Raw genomic sequence first — 20,963 nt, forward strand, 5'->3', positions numbered from 1 at the left:
ATATTGACCAAATCGAGTTGAATCTTGAGATTTTTACTGTGAGTTAGGTTCATGAAGGGCTTCCTATGTGCCAAATTTCAGAATTTTTAAAGGGGACCCATCTGAGATATTTAACCCTGAAAACTGTCAAAATTCAATGAATGGCCATGTTTGAGCCCATGCTGTAAAAAAGGGGTGCATTTCTAAGCACTGATATTTGGTTTACAGACACCCTGCAGGTAGTCTACACATGAAAAAAATCAAGCCTTAGACTAAACCCCTTCATTAAAAAATCGGGCTTAAAAATGCAATTTTTTATCTATTGTTACCCCATTTTCCACCATAATTTTCGTACTTACGATGCAATTTCAAGCAAAACATACCTGAATATCATAGGAAGTATACTTCATTAGCTACAAAGTTACAAAGTGAATTTTGTTTCAGGTCTCTAGCTTTAATGGTTTTTGAGATATTAAGGTTTCTGTATACTGCTACATGAGCAAAAAAAGCCATGTGCCATGTTGGAAAAATGGCTGCCCCAGGAGAACTAAAGACAATAATTTTTTTTTGAACATTGGTTTTGATATCTAGAAACATGTACAAACCCATGTACTAAAAATGATTTTTTTCTAAAATGGTCATGCAACCATTTTTTAAAAGAATTGGTTGATTTGACATGGAATGACCCATATACTACAAGATTTGCATGAACATTTTATTATTGTTAGTAATTCTTGCCATCTGATAACAATATACTTCGCTTCGGAACGTGACACATCAACATGTATGGGACACAATAATGTCATCAACTCATCTCTCCAAGCAAAAGTGGAGATACCAGAAAACAGCCTTCAGCCGATGACATGTGCATCATGAAAATGTTGGAATTACATAATTTAAACCTGGGCTATTTGTGTATGAATGTATGTATTTTATTACCAAGTCAGTACCACTTGGAGCCCATACTGTTACATATTCATGCTGACAACAATACTTGACAATTGTAACAATTCGTAGTAGTTCAGAATACTTACAAATTTTAATATTTCCACTGAAACCACATCATAGCAGTATACCAGTTTTGCTTGAAAATATTCATAATTTCACACAAAATAATTATTTAATCACATACCAATATCTCGCTATAATGTTGTTGCAAATAGTAACAACCCGGATGTTGAGATTATGGAGTTGTTGCCCGCATTTTTGCAGACTCCAGAAATGTATCGGTGATCACATTCCAGTCAGAAAGTGATTTTGTTTTGCATATTTACACTGTGAGAATGTAAAGTACATAGACATTGGAGTGGAGATGGAGTTTCCTGAAATTGACATGCTGCCACCAGAACTGGAGTCTGAAGAAAGTGAATCTGAAGCGTAAGTGTTGCATTTTTGTGTCGGGGTGTCTACTGGTCCAAATAATTCCTAGGAAGTAGCAAATGTTGTAGTTTGTCCTGAACTTTAGAGCACTGCTTATGTACTGGAATTTTGTGTGGTCACAAATCTCTGTATTTAACTACTATAATTTTCCCTAATTTGCCATGTTTTTCATGTGTCATGAAGCTAAAATAATTACACTGGTACTTCTCACCAGTGGCATTCCAAACTATTATGTCATTGTTCGAATGGAGCACTTCAGAGTTTTTCCCTCACATTTAAATATATATTTGAAAGTAAATCAAATGTTGTCATATAGTAATGATAGCAACACAGCGTACTATTTAAAAGTTCTAGAATTTCCATTACAATCACAAAAATTTGATACGTTGCTAGTGCTGGTGTTATTTTCCCACCCTACAAACAAGTTTTGGTAAATGTCTCTTATATCGGAGACACTTTTCTTCAAATTTACAGGAGAAACTACTTACGGAAATGAGTTTCTGTTGCATTTATCAAACTTCGTGGAGGTATTTTGTCACTATGGAATGCTGCACAACAGAAAATAAGCACTTTTGATGTAATAAAGTAGCCTTTTGTGCAAAGCGACATTGTCATTGTTTCCATTATGAACCTGCAGATGGCGCGAGTGTCGAAAGTCACGCGGTCTCGCGAGAGGAAGAAGTGTTTCCAAACGTGCCTTTTTTTACCAGAATTTTTTTTTAACGATGCTTACCTAACCCAACCTAACCTAACCTTGCCGGAAATGGTTCGTGGGGCTAATGTGAATGGTTTTTGGGCCTATCGTGAATGGTTTTTGGGTCTATCGGGATTTTTTTTTTTTTTGGGAGCTATCCGTCAATGGTTTGTGATGACATAATGAACACGAAAGTAGGTATTTTTCGGTTAAGAAGGTTGCAACACTGCATGCCCGCTCCAAATCGACAAAACACAAGCACAGCTGTGCGCGAAATATTCTATGTTCCGCAACGGAAGAAAGGACCCAAAAGAATTACTCGTAATGTGAAAAATCTAAGTTATTTTCATGTAAAAAGCATAATGGCACCTTGAACTAGGTTCCGCAATACACAATTGGTAAGTACGAACCATTTAAAACTGAAAATATGCGTTAGAAATGTGTGTCCGATATAACAGACAGTTACCCAAGTTTCTATTTAGGAGTTATGAAAGTGAACTATGATTGTGTTTATTTGTATATCTATCTACACACACACACACACATACATATCTATTCATTCTTAGAACACAACATGTGATTTACCTGCTTGGGAACATTTTTAGAAATATAGAAAAGGGAGAAACCTGTGCAGGGGGAAAATTCCTGGTGTCCCCTCTTTTAATTGAAAGGCTGGTTTTAGAGTGCAAATTAGATGTGAGAAATGTTTGCACAATGTACAATTTTTCTCCTATTTTGAAAAAGCACTTTAAGGAAGGTATGGTTTTTACAGCAAAAGAAAGTACATCTACCATTTAGTTAATTTTAAATTACTGATCTAGTTCCTTATATTTAGTAATATGGACACCATGAAGTATTTGTATCTTGTTGTCAGTTGTGAATCCCATGTGATAAAAGCAATGCAAAAGTAATGAGGGGTTAAGTTTATTCATACAGCATATAACTTGCAGGGTTTGGCATTTAACCAACATATGGGAATATGTGAATGAATTTACTGTGTATGAGTGTTACAATTATCATAGGGATTGGCCATAGTTGTGGTGTCAATTTACTTGAAGGATGTTGCTTCCTTTTTTCCATAATGTTTCAGCACCATGCACAGATATCTTATGATGTCAAATGCAGTTGAAATATTCTGAGAGAATTGGCGATTTCTATAAATATAATTAAATTTTACATGCTTTTTAATTATTTTTTTTTATTTGCCAGCTTGTCTTTAGTAACATCATTGGTTTATGTTGTATGTTCAGACTTTACAAATGGGTGATGGTTTCATCCATTTAATGGTGGTTGTGGTTAATAGTAATGTATTACACAGCATTAATATATGGTAATAAGAATAAAATAACTTTTAATTTACTAGCATATTAACATAAACATACTTTCCTTTGATTTTCATAGAATGCAGTACTTTTAAAACTTGATGTAAAAGAATATTTAATTCACTACTTGTAACAAGTTACTCTTCCTTGTCCACTAATATGAGATATTATTTCTCTTGTATAATTTTGTACAAGCACTTGTTTCAAGCCATTTACAGTAGGTTGTTCGCTTTATATCCGACCATTTTTGACAGGTACTCACCTTAAGAGATACCGTGCCGCCACCACCGATCATGTTCTATTGGACCCCCAGCATTGTGGACTATCGCCCGGCATTGCACTTTCCATTGCAGCAAGCTCCGGTGCAGGACAGGCATGGGAATTCTGTCCCACTCCTCCCTGCAAGCTTTCCATAGACCATCCAGGGTGCGCGGGCGGCGATGTTGAAGTCGTTTCAACAGTCCAAATGTGCAAAAATCCATTGGACTGGCATCTGGGCTATTCACAGGAAAGTCTTCAAATTGAATGACACGAATTCCTAATTCCTCTGTCATTTCCTGATATAAACGTAGTGATGTTCTGGTGGTATGACTCGAAGCCTTGTCCATATGGATCATCACCTGGTTCGCGTCCATTCCATACAATTGTGGGATGTCTTTCCGATTGATAGGTGTCAGAATGGGGTCTTGGAAGTATCTGGCATTCACCTTCACGTTTTTGTCCACCTTGTGTATCATCAACTTACCCTCATATCCGAATCCCGTCACAACCATAAAGCCACGAGGGAAACTTTCCCTGCACTGATGAACAAAGTTGCTACGCCCCTTGCCGTCAATGTGATCGCCCGAATGTGACCACCAGCAGTGAGATGGATGGACATATGATTCATCCAGTGACAACTTTCTTCCATTTGGAACCCGCCAGGTACTTTTCATACAGTTTCGTCTGACGTTCGGCAATGTGATGTGGTAGAAGGTGGTGTACAGAGGCCTTCCTCACACGCTTCAACCTGAGGCGCTTGCGAATTGTTTTGTTCACAGTTGACGGTGCGAGGTGAAATCTGTGGGCCATATCACTTTGAGTCGGGGGATTTTCTTGGCACGCCACTTCGCACTACGGGTGACACTTTGCTTGCAGCCCTTCTCCTGGTTGTTTTCGTGGGTGAATGTTTCGCAAGGAGAGCCTGTTATGTGTAACGCGCCACAATAGCTTTCGCAGTAGTCAGCCCGAGTGTTAACCTATTCTCCCAACACTGTTTCACAATGCGTACGTATGAAAACTTAGCATGGAAAAGGGCCATTACGTAACCCTCCCAATACCGGTTGATTTTCGGCGCCATTTGATAACATTCACTACCAACACTCACGCACCTACAAGGTCAGACACAATACTGCTCCCGCCAGCAGACCCATAGTTCCAGCATGATATGCTAGGTGGCAGCACCGAATGAAAAATGATAGGATATGAAGCGAACAAACTCTGTAGTAGTGTAATATGTTGCTGCACAAAGTAGCTCTGGTGCTCACCCAACCTCTAGTCAATCGTTCGATGGTGTGGGAAAACACAGGGAGTAAATATGGCTGGAGAGTAATGCTCAGTGGCAGTTATTAGGGGGGGGGGGGCACACCTTTCCCCACTTTACACCACTTTTGCTCCCGCACTATGCTAAACCTTATCTACATAGGGAAATATGCGGTCTTTGCCCCCCCCCCCACAGTTTTGGATCCCAATCGCTTCCACTGATGATGCTGATCACATTAGACTCTGCCAGAATCGAGAACTTGCCTTCACACCACTCCCATGTATGGGTACATCAGTGGTTCTCAAACATTTTTCTCGTACCCATTAGTCCTGACTTAACGTCTAATGTATCCCCACCAAAGATTTTCTCGAAATTGTGCATTTTGGAGAATTTTTTTGACTGCCTGATTGATGGGACATTTTTGATATGTTGGGGGCGTGTATCTGCCATAGAGCAAAATATCATTGGTCTGTATGTGGTAAGATGGCAAGCAAATAAACATTAGAATCCTATGGTTATTATTTTATTGGTTTTCCTATGTTTACAATCTTTATAATTAATGAAACACATGTATGCTAAAAAGTATATAAAAAAACTTTAATTGTCATATATTTTTTCCCAAGTTCCTTTTGTTTTATTGCCTTTTCATCATGCTACCGTACAAAGTCCCAATCGTTTGTATTAAGGGATCGTAGATAGGCTGTGTGAAGCCTGATATTCGAAGTTATTTGGCTGCGAGAGGTGTATCGTAAGAGGGGGTATAGCTCTGAAAAGCTACGTATACACTTAACCAAGCAAGGGGGCTAGCCCCGTGGAATAAGAACAACACTCACGATTAACTTTAAACACTACAATTGACTGGTCTGGCAGGGGTGTGAGAGAATGAAAGACAAGGATAGAGGAACGTTCGTTACCTGTAGATCTCGAAGTGACGATCAACTCGCTGGTTCGTTGATGAAACTCTCCTGAAATAAAACTCCTTTCCGATATTGTACTACTCCTCGCTGAAATTCCTTTTGTAACGTTCGGTAACAACTATTCACGCCATAACTTTCTTAGTTCAACAACTTGTATAATTCCGAGGCACTAACTGTGCACGTGATAGATTTCAGATACCGACTGGGGGTGAGAAATATTCTCTCAAGCTATTTAAACGAAATTCGAACTTCGGTCGTTGAGAGACCGCGTCTCTCAATAACAGTGCTTTCAGCGTAAGGCTGTGTTTGCAGTATCTTTCTTGCGATTCCGGAAGAATTCGTATCAGCGGATTTTTACATCCGCTGAAGATCGCAGGTGGCATTTGCTTGAAAGAAGCTCTTTCCAGCTTCTTTCATACTCGGGCCCTTTTTATGAAATAATTAGACTATCGGACTATGGCGCCCGGGGTCCCGGATTTGAGTCATGCCTTCGGCGTGATACGCTACGAATGCTACTTTTACATGGTTATATTTCGATGTACATACTGCAGAGTTTTAGTGATTACTTAAGGTTTTGTTCAATATATGCTTTCGTGGTTAGGTTAGGCATGTTAGGTTTGGTTCCCTTAGCATTAAAATAAAGTCCCTAAATGCATTATACTAAGGTTCTGATTTACTTCTACATTTATTCCAACGCTTCTACGATATTTACTGTCACTTGTCGACGGAGAATATCTTGTCCATGAGAAGTGTGTAAGGTAATTTTCAAGTTGTTTTTTTCGAGTCCAAACAGTGCTCATTACTTTAAGGAAGGTTCAAATTTTGTGTGACAATGATTTCCAAAATTCTACGATAATTAGTCTTTGTGCTAGGAGAAATCATAAAACATCGGAACCGTTACCATTTTGGAGTTTTTATTGTAATTCCTCAGAGTTTCTAGTGAAAAGGATGTGCCTGCATAGCCTGACACAGTTTCTTGATGTCTGGTTCTGCAGTTGAAACTTTCAGTTGGAGATTTGGCTCCAAATTTAGCCTATTACAGACTTCAAATGAGTATTTTATTTAAAAACAAATGAAACAGAGAAGAGTGTCAGTAAAAAAATAAATAAACCAGCCTTAATTTCCTGTTGAGTGTACCACAGTTTGAGAATCACTGGTCTGCATGACATGGTGCAATGCGCAGGGGCATGGTGTTAATGCTGTCGCATTGTATGCAAGGCTTAAAGGGGCTTGATCCCTAATGGAGGCACATTTTTAAGTAGTTTGTATCCAACTTTATAAGATATGTGGTCAGCACGAGGTTTCAAGTAGGTCCTCCATTGTCCTCACGATGCTGGGTCAACACCGAAATTTTGGGGGCTCCCACTAGGGATTGAACCAAGGTCCTTTCGCACCAAAAGCGACATATTTAGGTACCAATTAGATATACCGGAAACACATTTAACTCGTTTATTTTGAAATAAAATTCATTTCTACTTACCTTATATGCATAGCGGAACATTTTCAAGCAGGGATTACTTTTTTTTCAATGAAAAAAGCTTTATTTTTAACATTATAAGTATTTATTGGTCGTGGCTAATTGGCAGCCAAATTTTGTCTCACATTGTCTATCGTCAGCTGATATGCTGTGTCGTCAGCTGATATGCAGTGTTTCCAAACTTATGAACCGATAAATGCTGTACAAACTATTCACAAAAGGTTTTTAAGCGAAAATTGATCCACAAACCATTCACGGAAGGTTAGGTTAGGCAAAGATAGAAAATTGAATTTAGAAAAAAAATCGCTCACACGTCATCTTGTTAAACTACCACGTGGTTGTTACACTAACACTTATTAACCGAAAAATGATTGTTTGTAATCCACAAACCATTCACGGAAGGTTAGGTTAGGTTCAGTTAGGTTAGGCAAACATAGAAAATTAAATTGGAAAAAGAAATCCCGCTCACACGTCATTTTGTAAAACTACCGCTTGGTTGCTACACTGACAGGGGGTTACGTAATCGAACACACGGAACATTTAATTCACGTAGTCGACTGTAATGGTGGCACGAGCTATCGTGCAACGGAGATACATGAATGTCGAAAAATACCTTATTTACAGGCCGAATAACTTTCACAATTCGAAAAAACACTTTTCCCAACCTCATAAAGTCCACAAGAACTAAATTCCGTAAGTACCTTCTCGTCTTTTCTCCTGTAAATTTCAAGAAATGTGTTTCCGGTATATCAAATCGTTACCCATATTTATTTGTTAAATATTATTAAAGTGATCTAATTTACATTTTAACTTTTTTTTTAACAAGTTACCTTCATTTCTAGATTGTAACTGGTAGAAGAAAATGATATTTTCGAGAAGTCTCATCGACATTTTGCCATTTGAACCTAACTTGGCATGCTCAATTTATGTGAGCATAAGGCACTATAATGTAGTAGTTTAATTTTCAGCATTATCTCTATTGTAAGGATGCAAAGTCAGACTATAACAGAAAATAGGAATAACATAACTGTATCTTATGAAGTTTTGCATAACATTTTTAGTTGTTAGAACACCAGTAGACACCCTGATGAAGATGCAACACTATTAGTTGCACTTATCAAAATACAACAAAGTTTATTTTGAATAATCTATGAAAATTATTGCCATGATGAATCTTGTGTATGCTGTGTATCCTAGTTTATTGCATTACAGGACAGCTACGCCAAGATTTTTTTTTATTGCATCATGCATTTCACATATTCACAATTCATTCTGCTTTTTTCTGTGGAAGACTTGTTAGTGCAATGCCTCATACTGTTCTCCATCAAATGACTTATACAGGTGTTATCCAGAAAATAACTTCCATTTGCCAATTAAAGAAACGCAAAATGTAGTTTAACAAAAAACTTTTTCACACTGAAGTGCACACCTTGTACTAATTTTCAACATATTTGCCACCACCGTTCAGACACTTATCACCATTTTTTGTATCCGAATATCATAGAACTGTGCCACTTGTGATGACAGGATTTCATGCAGCAGCGACTGGGAAATGTTTGAAAAATGCACTGAAAGTGCGGACAAGGTGAATTGTTTGTTCTCTGTTATCTTTTCTTCCACTGCACAGACCAAGTCGTCAGCCACCGCAGATGGTCGCCCACTGTCCTCCTCATCATACACATTGTTCCGCCCTTCGTTAAACTGTCGGACCCATCTCCGTCCATTGAGGCACTTGTGATCTGGTCCCCATACACCTCACCAATCTGATGGTGGATTTCAGCTGCTGACAATTTCTGTCCATTCAAATATCTTGAAGGGCCTCCCCTATAATGCAGTGGTTGGGGTCACTGCCTTGTAATCAAGGTGTCCTGGGTTCGATTCCCGGTGGAGGCACATAGTTGTTCGGATCACACTTTAAACTGTACGTCCAGTCCCCAGTAGCCTTACTGTGCATAAAGTGGACTTAAAACAACAATTCAATCAATCAAATATCGTGTACACCCTTGCAATCGCAAGGCTGCTGTGGCACAAATTTCAAATGTACAAGGGTTGATCAAATGACAAGGTGCAAAACGACACTGTCGGTGTAAATGAATACTTTATTCAAAGTATCCTCCATAGGCCTGAGCACATTGATCCCATTGATGAACGAGCCGAATGATTCCTTCTTCCCAGAATTCCTTTGGCCGTGACGCGACCCAGTCCTTCACATCATCCTTGAGTTCATCGACCGAGGTGAAGCGCTTTCCTTTGAGATGCTTTTTCACCTGTCGTGAATAATTGTCCACATTGTTCCAAAGCTGACATCCATCTTTACCGCCAACTTTCGCAATGTGACACATCAATCACTTTGCACTAGGTCGTCCACCTTGTCGAGGAGATCGGCCGTGATGACAGTGTTCGTCTGGCCTGGTCTCGGGTCATCAAACAAACTCTCACGGCCTGCACAAAAATGGGCACTCCATTTCCTCACTGATTTGCCAGACACACAGTCTTCCCCATAAACGTTCACCATCCGGCGATGAATATCGGCCGGTTTAACACCTTCCGCTGTCAGAAAACGGATAACGCCTCGCTGCTCCTCAACAGTCGAATTTGCCAATGCTAACACCATCCTGTCCGAACACGCACTGCCGCGTCACTTGGACGGTGCTCTGTATCGGAGCCTCTGCTCTCTCCTGTGCATGCGCGTTCCCCTGCATGCTCCGATGCCGCGTGGCGACTCCAATCGAACCCCTACATATCACGCTACATTCTCCCATCGCAGCATCGGTATTATATAAATGATTCCGTTGTTACGACGTTTCGTACCTTTTCATTTGATCAACCCTTGTAACTTACTTTCTGGACATACTATGTAATAACCAAAGTACAAATATATTCATTCCCAACTTCAGATTTAACCCAAACAGATAGAAAACAATAAGTAGGCTATAAGTGTGTTCCAAATGTTTTCTTGTGATTTTTGCCATGACATTCTCAACGTTTGCTTTGCCTGTTACTAGTAGACTGTGCACATTCTGGAAACATACTAATAAATATGAGAGTTCTTCCCTGGTGATATTAATCATTTCGAAGAATGTTTTGAATTCTTCATGTAATTTTATTATTATTATTATGTTATATATTATAGAAGTTCGTGATTGTATTAATCAAAACGGAGTAGGAATTATTAGTAACCCTAGGAATGTTCTTGTTCAATTTAGTGATAAATTTATAATTGATGATGTTGGGTCAAATGACGAGAATAATCTTTTTATCATTTTCAGTGTTTAGTTTTTTTATTTATTTTTTATTATAAAATTGTTAGTATTTAATAATTTATTACAATTATAGTAGTTAATAATTATAAATAGAAAATAAATTAATATAAATATTGTGAATAGAATGAGTCAGTTTAAAGGATATATTTGTGGGATAAAAAGTATCCATAAGGATAATTTAGGTTTGACATTCCTATGCACATTCTGGAAATGCAATGCAACCAAGTGTCAATACTAAACTTTTATTTCAACAGAAATAATACAAACATACATTTTAAAGTTAGACAAAGATATGTACCAAATTAAAGTTTGTTACAAGTCCACTTTATGCACAGGCAGGCTAACCGGGACTGGACCTACAGTTTCAAGTGGAATCCAAGCAATTATGCAACTCTGCCAGGGGTTGACCCTGAGGCCCCTTGATACAAGGTGGCACCGCTACACCATCGGGGAGGTCTGTGTACCAAATCAAATTGCAGAAGTTTCGAAAATAATGCAAGGCTGGGGAAAATCTTCAACTGTTTTAGAACTGTACGAAAGAAAAGGACAAAATGAATGTGTTAGAGTACCTAATAATGGTAGTACAAAATTGGTGATCATGAGAAATAAAGTAAGAAGAGAAGAAATTGAAACTAGAATAACTAGAAAATAATCGTGATAAATTGTGAAATAATTAACAGTTTTTCACTTAATGGTCATTCTAAAAAAGACAAAATAAGCAGCTTTGTTAAAGTAATTGTATTCAATATTAGCTCTTACTTTGTGGTCCTGCTGTCACCAAGTGCTATGTTACTTGAACACTGTACTGACAATTCATTATGATTTGGCTCACCCAGGAAATGTACTACGTACAAATTTCAGTGAGAAATGCAGGCTCGAAGAGGGCTTGAATTTGGGTCTCTGGCATACAGTGCCATTGCTCCACCACTGAACTTCCGAGCCAGCTTGGCTTCGCCTGATTATTTACTGGCGCTGTTTTATGTGTGTGGAGCCGGACCCTGTGGCCGAGTGGTTAGCACATCGTGCTGGGATGCCAAGGGTCCCAGGTTCGAATCCCGCTCGGGTTTGGTTGTTTGTAAATGTCGCAAATTATCCAAGAGGCACAAAACTCGAAGTAAAATAGACTCAATCAATGAATTTGTGTGTGTGGAATCATCTCTGCTAGTGCTACTGCAATGGGATCTGTTGCATTTGAAACACAGTACATAGATCTCGTGCTTGTAAAAAAAGGTAAAGTGCTCCCCTGTGCTTAGCACCACGCCATGAAGGTGTATAGGGGTATAGGGGGTGTGGGGATAACGCCCCACTCTTTCTTGATCCGGTCGTGAGTGAGGGTGATGTGATCAGCATCACACCCCTGACTGCCTTTACCCCCCAGGGTTTCCCCCAGGTACCCATGTCATTTAACGCTGGGTGGTTGCCTGGGCCGCTTCCAACTTTAGAAAAGTTCCTGGATTTGAACCGGCCAGAGATTGAACCCGGGACCTATAGCATGGAAGTCAGACACGTTCCCCACTGAGACAGACGCGTCTCCTGTTTGTGACAAATTTTAATGAATTTATATCTCTACACTGGTAGGAACCAGGCAATGTGTACGACTACGCATGTGTAGTGATCTTTGAGGACGGGTTCCAGAAATATGCAACAAAGTCCACCTTGTTGTAGCAAGTGGCCCACCTCAATGACGGAAATAATGCTCGACAACAAACGCCTTCTCTCTAATTCTCATGGCCATTGGGGATTGCCTTTCACTATAACTGTTCTCTCTAAGTAGAAACCAATGTCACAATGTACTAGCTGCACTTGCTCACTTCCCACAAAATGATGTACAGTGTTGCCAACTTTTGGTATACTTTATTTCCGGCCATACTGTACAGTGGGATGCAGAAGTATTTGCAAATTTTTCATGGCTGTTTTTTAGAAATAGATTTTGATGTATGCTGGTAAAGAGTCTGTCAGCAGCTTGTTTGGTGTTTTCTTTCAACTCTTTAAACTCTCATTGGGTTAAACAAATTGCATGAACATTGTGATGGACAATTTACTTGGTAATACTTATGCATCCCACTGTACTTTTATTAGAAAGAAATGTCCTCAACAGATGGTGCTGTGTGTATTGTATGATCGGGTTTAAATCGGTACTTTCTGGCATTTCTACCAATAAGGGAAGAGTCAAGTTGTGTATTGTTCATTCTAAATGTGTATTTTTAAATAATATACCAGTAGACACCCATGCTGATAGATATAAATGTTTGCAGAGTTTCTTTTCGAAGTAGATGTTGCATAATTGTCTTAATCTCGTTTCAGAAACTGAGGCTGCCAAGACAAGCCGAAGGAAGTCACTTATAAGGAGAAGGAATAAATTGAAGTAGATTTACCATGCTCCATAATGAGTTGAAAGTATAGTGAATCGAACTCTGTGATTACAGTGCTTGTACGTACGTATGTGCTACGTGTAAGGTGTTAGCGTAATAGTTGAAGTGCAGCATATCTATGATGGAGAAGGGTGCTTGTGTGGAAGAAATAAATGCACTTGATAGGCTGAAGCAGCGAGAACATGGCCGGCTACTGGAACAAGAAAGAAAACGTCATGAAAGGAAAGAGAACTCCGCAGCGCCTCAGATAGCAGATTTCTTGGAAAATTTTTGTTCCAAAAAGTGCGAAATAGAGCAGGATTTTAATGCCCTTTCGTCACTGGAGAAGAGCGAAGTCTTAGCTCGCTTCGATAAGCTGACCAAAGATTTGCAAGTTATACAGAAGTACCTTGCAGACTCGACTTTGTTCCTACCAGCGTATGAGATACGGAAGGCGCAAGGGATAATACAGGAATTGCAGCAGACGTATCAAGAATTGGAAGACGAGTTGATACCAAAGAAGAAGTTTGGTTTCAAGGGAAGGAAAGCCAAAAAAGAGAGGGTACAACACGATGCTCCCGATGGAGCCCGAGCAGGTAGTCTGTTCGGTGTTCATTTTGCCTACAAAGAAGATGGCTGTGGGTTTACGAGTAAGGAGGGAGAAACGCTGCAGCTATTGCAAGACCAGCTTAATAAGGAGGACGTCATGTTGTCTAAGTTAACGAACTGTGTCGTGAAACTGTATGGATCACCCAGCACGATTCACATGACCGGTTTGGTGAATTGTAAGATAATGTCTGGTCCAGTGGCCACATCCGTATTTGTTGAGGATTGCGAAGATTGTGTGTTTTTGATTCCATGTCAGCAGCTGCGAATCCACCATAATAAAAGTTGCGATTTCTACCTCCACGTAACAAGCAGGGCCATAATAGAAGACACGTCTCAGGTTAGGGTTGCCCCGTTTAATTGGAAGTATGGGGACATGGATGATCATTTCGAATCTGCTGGACTGAACAAAGGCAAAAATAACTGGAAGCTTGTGGATGATTTTAATTGGCTGGCTGCTGATAAACCATCGCCCAATTGGTCTGTAATTCCTGAAAGTGAAAGAATCACAGAATGGGAGTGAAAGTCTCAATCATATGTGCTCTTATCCCATTGCTTTCCGGTCCGTCACTAAATGCAAATGTATTCATTCATGTAATGTGCTTTTCGTAACGCTAATGTGTTTTTCAGATGAAAACGCATGCTAGAACTAATTGTAACTTTTTTTTTCCAAATAATATTAATACATTCCGTTTTAAGGGAGTACTTCAGAGTTGGAATTTAGAAGTTCCATAGTTTTAAAATTTCACTCATATGATTAGAAACATGTCGATAATGCTACCAGTGCTATTTTTTTTTCTGAACTGAACTTCTCTTTAAAAACAGTGGATGTTTGAATCAGCTTATTTTTGTAAATTTGCTTGTATTTAAGTCCAATAATTACTGCTATATATAATAAATATTGTTAATAAATACATTTTACTGACAATATGTCATGCTGTTTTGTTATGTAACGTGTAACCGAGTGCTCAAAGTGGAAATTGTTGTTGGGGGTTGGCTTGCTTGAGCCTTGATCTAGCTGGCCGATGCTCCTATGTTTAACATGGGAACAGTGGAGCAGCTAGGGGGATACATTGCATATTTTTACTACTGGGGAGTGGGGTACCATCCTCCTGCAAACCCCTCCCCCTGCCATTTTGAGCACTGGTGTAACCAATTGAGGTAACAGTATGGTAGAGTGAAAGCACATTTCACTTTTTTATTTTCTAATTATTTACATTTGTACTTACCTGTTATGCATAGCGGAACATTTTTGAATGTGGGATTTTGATTTTTTCACAAAAAAAAGCGTAATATTTCACATTACAACTATTTATTGTTCGTTGCTAATTCACTTTCGTTACACGCAATATGGCAGGCAAATCTTGACTCACGTTGTCTATCGTCAGCTGATATGCAGTGTTTCCAAACTTATTAACCAAAAAATGCCGCACAAACTATTCACAGAAGGTTTTTAAGCTAAAATTGATCCACAAACCATTTACGGAAGGTTAGGTTAGGTTCAGGTAGGTTAGGCAAACATAGTAAATTAGATTGGGAAAAAAACAACCGGCTCACACATCATCTTGTAAAACTACCGCGTGGTTGCTACACTAACAGGGGGTTTACGTAATCGAACGCATGGAACATTGGATTCACATAGTCGACGGTAATGGTGGCAAGAGCTATCGTTCATCGATACATTAATGTCGAAAAATACATGATTTACCGGCCGAATAAGTTGAACTAAGGGAGAAAACACTTCCACGAGCTTTCAAAAGTCTACAGAAGCTCAGTTCCGTAAGTAGTTTCTCCTGTAAATTTGAAGAAATGTGTTTTCACTAAACCATAATGTTACCACCAATTTATGCTTGCTACAAAGCCTGAACTCATATGTTATGAATAGGGAATGGATTTTAAGGTACAGCACCTTTTTAAAAATATAGCTGTTTTCATACCGATCGCTTGAGATATGTATTTTAAGACATGAAATCAAGTAAAATGAAGACACTTTGTTGCACCTTTTAATAAGTTTAGCACATTTTCCCCCTTTTTACCCCCTCTTTGATGCTTCAACACCTTTTTCCTTCCTTTTCTTTCATGTTTTGTTAAGAAATTGAACAGAAAAATAAATTATTTTCACTTGAGCAGCTACATAAAATCCTGTAGTCTCTTTTTGTAGAGCAGAACGAGTGTAGAAATTATGGTAACAGTTTCATACATCAGACACACATTTCTTCAATTTTACACAAGAAACTACTTACAGAAATGAGTTTGTCTAAGGTTTACAACGTTCGTCGAGGTATTTTTTTCATCGTGGAATATATTTGACCGGGAAATCATATATTTTTCAAGAGAAATATCTCACCGATGCAAAATTGCCATTGCTTTCATTTGCTTGCCCTTCGACAACCGGATGCTGCGTACGTTTGATGATGTAAGCTCCTGTCAGTGTTTCAACCCCCCCCTTTTTTTTTTGCTATGCTTGCCTAACGTAACCAAACCTAACCTAACCTTATCGGAAATAGTTCGTGGGGCTATCCATGAATGGTCCGTGGTGCTATCCGTGAATAATTTCCACCGGTGACTAACACGATAGTAGGTATTGTTCGGTGGAGGAGGTTGAAACACTGCATACCCAGAACGTGAGGCAAGATCTGCCTGCCATATTGTGTGTTCCGGAAGCGAAGAAAGGGAAAAAAAAAACACACACAGAATGTGAAAAATTGCTTCTTTTTTTTCTTTTTCGTGTAAAAAGCATAATGGCACCTTGAACTATGTTCCGCAATACACAATTGGTAAGTACGAACCATGCGAAACACAAAATATGTGATTTTAATGTGTCTCTGATCTATGAAACTGGTACCTAAATTATACCATGTTTACCATAAATAATGTTTTTTGCTGCAGTGTTGAATGAAAAATGTTAATGAAAATGGTTTAGACCTGAATGAAGGCATGTTATCAGCACCTTTTTGAAAACCTTTTCAGAACTTTTTTTTCTCCTTTCCCAACCATAATTTTGCACCTTAAAATCTGTTCTCTAGTTATGAGCATATTGGTATTGACCAATACCAGAGAAGGTGGTGAAATTAAATACTATCATTGATTCTAAATTAGAATATCGTAAGGGATATCCAGAATGTTGAAAACTTTTTTTTTGCCCAAAAATAATAAATATTTTGTCGTAAAATTGTGCCGGATTTGCTTAATAGAGTTAAATACCAAATTTGAAATGACTGGAATGTCCTATCAGATCTTATTATTGACAGAAATCATATAGTGAAGTATAAGCTATATTGCTTCAATATGTATCAGTTCAGTTCTTCTTTCAACAATTCTTACAAGGACCAGGGCATGGTATGAGAAGTTTAGTTTGAGACAGGACGACATTGTGTAGTGGTAGGGTATGCTATAGATTAAGGTGGAGTGAAAGTATAGGGCAATTTTTTTTTTTTTTTTTTCAAAAAATGAAGATGCCTGTAGTGGGAAAAGCTGTGTTATTATAGTTAATTAACCCTAACTATTTCAGAAAAAAGAATTTATTTTTAGTGGTGCCCCAGGGTCACTGAAGATTTCACATTGAAAATCAGCATTTAGTCACCGAAAATTATAACTTTTTATTTATTTTCCTGAACTGAAACACAGAATACCCTGTTTCCTAAGTAAACAAGTGCAAAAAATAGATATTTGAATACAACCATAAAGTTGTGCTACCGAAATACATAAAATAAACTACCCAAGTACCCATTAGTACCCAAAATTTGTAACAATGTTAAACTTTTACATTTACATAGAGCCCAATATCGTAATACTAATTACTTTTACAACTTATATTCTTTCTTAGTGTGAAATGTTTTCATCAATGCTCTTGACTTGATAGTTGAAAAGATAAATCCATCTTTTTGCACTGGAGTATATACCATCACCACAAAGGTCACAAGAGTTGTCAAATTATTTGAGGGTTTATCAGTCGATACATACAACGTTAGCAGTCTTGCAGCTGTTGTTAGCCACCTAGAATGGTTTAATGGGCCTGGTTTGCGATTCGCTAATTCATCACTGCAGTGTCCATTTGTTACACTAATACACCAATTATAGAGATACCTCTGATCAGTACTTAAGTCTTCAAAGTCAACATTCCCAACAGGCTGACAAGAAGAAGGAACATTTATTGGATCGAATTGCACAAGAGGTTGTTTTTCGCAAGTTTGTAGAGCTTTTCCTATTTCCCCAGAAAAATCTTTTGGACCAGTTGTGAATCCATCAATTTTCTGAAAGAGATGGCGCAGTGGGAGTTCATTTATATGCAGCAAACAAATAAGCCACTGGGGGTCTACCAAGTTCTTTTTTGAGTAAAACAATAACTCCCCTTTGTTTCCTGTATTCACATTTGTACCATCACATCCAACTACTAAAAGATCGTCCATACTTATTTCCTTCCTAGCACAGAAGCTCAAGATCTCATTTTTTATAGTGATACAGTGACGTGTCGTATATACTTGGAATTTGGCTCCTGGACTAAAGTCACATGCTCTTCTGTTACGACGCGACCATAATTCTTCACTCCTCTCTTCTCACTAATTCTTCTCTGGTCCTTCCTGCCATCAAAATACAATCCAGTCAGAGTATCCAAACTATCAGCAGCTGTTTTCCTGACTTTACTTCTTTCCCTTCGAACCTTGCTCCCATCTATCACTTTATAAACATCTGCATCACTAATAACACCTACATCTTGAAGAACTGCACTAGCAATTTTAGCTGCACTTCTGTCAGATATGCGATCTGTCACACTCTCTAGCAAAATTCTTAAGAGGCAACCGCATTTGAGTTTCGTTTGAGGTTGATGAGGAATTCGCTGAAGTGGAGGGCATTTCCGATTTGGTTTTTAAGTACTTTACTCGTGTCACTGTCAGTATCTGAACCTTCTTCCTCCAGTTCACTTGATGGACTTGATTGAGGACTACTAGTAGCAGCATTGACACTACAGCTTGACAAATGTTTCTGAAGTCTTGCTTCTTCCATAGCTTTTCTTGCTTGCTTCTTCTGCAATTCTTCGGATTTTTATAAATCAGTTTTTCCAATGAACATTTTTCTCGCTGTTCTTTGATCCAAGAGAAATTATCTTTCTTGAATAGGTACTTTCTTCTCTCTAGAACAAACACAGGTTGAAAAGTCTTTACACTTGCAACACGATATATCAAATAATGTAGAGTTAGCATGTGAGCAATACAATGTAATTTTTTCTTCTAGTTTTCTTCATTTTGCCTACGCTTAAAGGGCTTTAAGAGATTTCGATAGTGTTCGTGAAGTTTTTTCGCTTTTGCAACAACTTGCTAATGTGGCACTGATGGAAATGAAGCTTTCATCAAAATTTCAACCACTTGGTGAGAAACACTTTCACTAATTTCTGAAACATAAGGTTCCTGAGTATTTCTCATTTTGCTTTTAAAGTCCGATATGAAGATGTAATTTCATCACATCCAGAATTCTCCATGTATCTTTCAATACGCTAAAATAAGTGGAAATATGAAAACTTCGGAGGCCTTGGGGCACCAGAAGAAATTGACCTAGAGAGCTGATTTTTTTTATTTGACTATCTGATACCAAAATTCAACTATCTTGACTACAGGCATTTCAAAATTAAAAAAAAAATTCTCCATGTATCCTTCAATACGTGAAAATAAGTGGAAATATGAAAACTTAGAAAAGGAGGAACGAAGGAGGGCTTGGGGCACCAGATGAAATTGACTTAGAGAGCTTTTTTTTTTTTTTTTTACTATCTGATACCAAAATGCAACTTTTCTGACTACAGGAATTTTGAAATTCAAGAAAAAAATTTCACTCCATCCTACTATAGATACTAATATGTCCAGGTACTAGCATGCACTAGCCAACCATTTCTAAGAAGATGTGCTTCAAAGTCTCGAAGTATTCCATGCGTGCCTCATTTGGCGAAGATATTGTCCATCTGGCAAATAGCCAGGTGGCCTAGCGTGTTGAAGGTTCTGGGTTCGATTGCCCCCTATTTTATTTTTCTTTTATTAACTCTAGCAAACATTTATTCTGAAAATTCATTTTTATTTGCTTTGCGAAATGTCGAGAAAAATGTTTATTAATCTTTTACGATAATTACCACTCTGGATCATGTACAAAAATGTAAATAAAAGCATTGCTTGTGAATAGGGTAACACTTCGATCTGGTGAAAACTGATTTCTTAATTTTTACAGAAGAAACTACTTACGGAAATCAGTTTCTATAGCATTATCAAAGTTCGTCAATGTATTTTCTTTCATCGTGTAATCTTTTTTAGCGCGAATTCATATTTTTTTTCTAGAAAAATGAATTTTTAACTATGTTTGCCTAATCTAACCTTACCGTGAATGGTTTTTGGGGCTATGCGGGAATGGTTTTTGGGGCTATCCGTGAATGGTGTTTGGGGCTATCCACTATTATTTTCATGAGAAAATCATAATTCCACCCTAATGAATGTTCCACAATGCAGAATACGTAAGTAGGAATGTTGAAAAGGACGAAATAAATGAGTTATAGGTGTTTTCACGGGATCGAAGTAGTGAATAGTATTCTTGTGTTTTGTTTCTTGAACATTTTCCCAAATGAAAGCAAGAAGAAAAGAAAATTATACTTTTCGCTATACATAATATTTTGTCAAAAGTAACATGTGGATCATTTAGTGTTCAAATGTTTGTAAAATGATAAAAAAATTAAATGAAACATTAAAAAGGGAGTATTCCCTTCAATTTTTTTATTTCAGTAATATTAAATAATCAGTTGCTCAAGTGAATAAAAAAAAGCATGGGCAACCAAAATGAAATCAAACCCAAAATCTGAACCATATGAAATCGATACGCTACCACCGGACCACTTGGCAGTTGGACAATATCTTCGCCTAATAAGGCAAACTTTGAAACTTTGAAGCTCTTTTTCTCCGAAATGGATGGTTAGGGCTTGCTGTGGTATAGGTGTAGTATGTCTCCACATTTAATCATGGCAATATGTCTCCACATTTTCTCTATACATCATTGTGAACCATGTTGGGTTAGGTTAGGTAAGGTAAGGTAAAGAAAACATACACACCTTGTTTCTTTGTCTATTTTCTTTACCTAACCCAACCTAACCTAACATGGTTAACAAGAAAGTAAAGGCAAGAAATGATACACAAATAAAGAACTTAAAACACACATGCATATTTCACCTATATTCTTCCAATATATTCTACACCTGTACCGCTTAGTACCTTGGCATAAGTAACTATAGGGCACTTTTTTTTGCCAAGTACCCTACCACTACAAGACGAACCATCTGAATTTGATAATATATGTGACTGAAATCAAAAGTTTAAGCCAACGTACCATCTGTAGCAGAGATGAGTGTAATTTTTTGTTTATTTTATTGTTTGTAAATATTTATATGTACCGGTAGAGGATCTCCCGATGGTGTAGTGGCAGTGT

At 38.0% G+C, this 20,963-nt stretch overlaps 2 protein-coding genes across 2 annotated transcripts in view; both read left to right on the forward strand.

The window, feature by feature from the left end:
- Window positions 1-20,963, forward strand: part of Dus3 (Dihydrouridine synthase 3) — a 79,093-nt gene that overhangs the window by 10,031 nt on the left and 48,099 nt on the right. The gene's annotated exons all lie outside the window — the stretch shown is intronic.
- Window positions 13,048-14,034, forward strand: LOC145981466 (tubulin-specific chaperone C-like). Its single transcript, XM_083114696.1, has one exon. The coding sequence runs from the start codon at window positions 13,048-13,050 to the stop codon at window positions 14,032-14,034; it is 987 nt and encodes a 328-aa protein (XP_082970822.1).

The sequence above is a fragment of the Lepisma saccharinum genome, chromosome 29 (genome assembly GCF_977018435.1).
Source record: "Lepisma saccharinum chromosome 29, izLepSacc3.1, whole genome shotgun sequence".
Taxonomy (NCBI): domain Eukaryota; kingdom Metazoa; phylum Arthropoda; class Insecta; order Zygentoma; family Lepismatidae; genus Lepisma; species Lepisma saccharinum.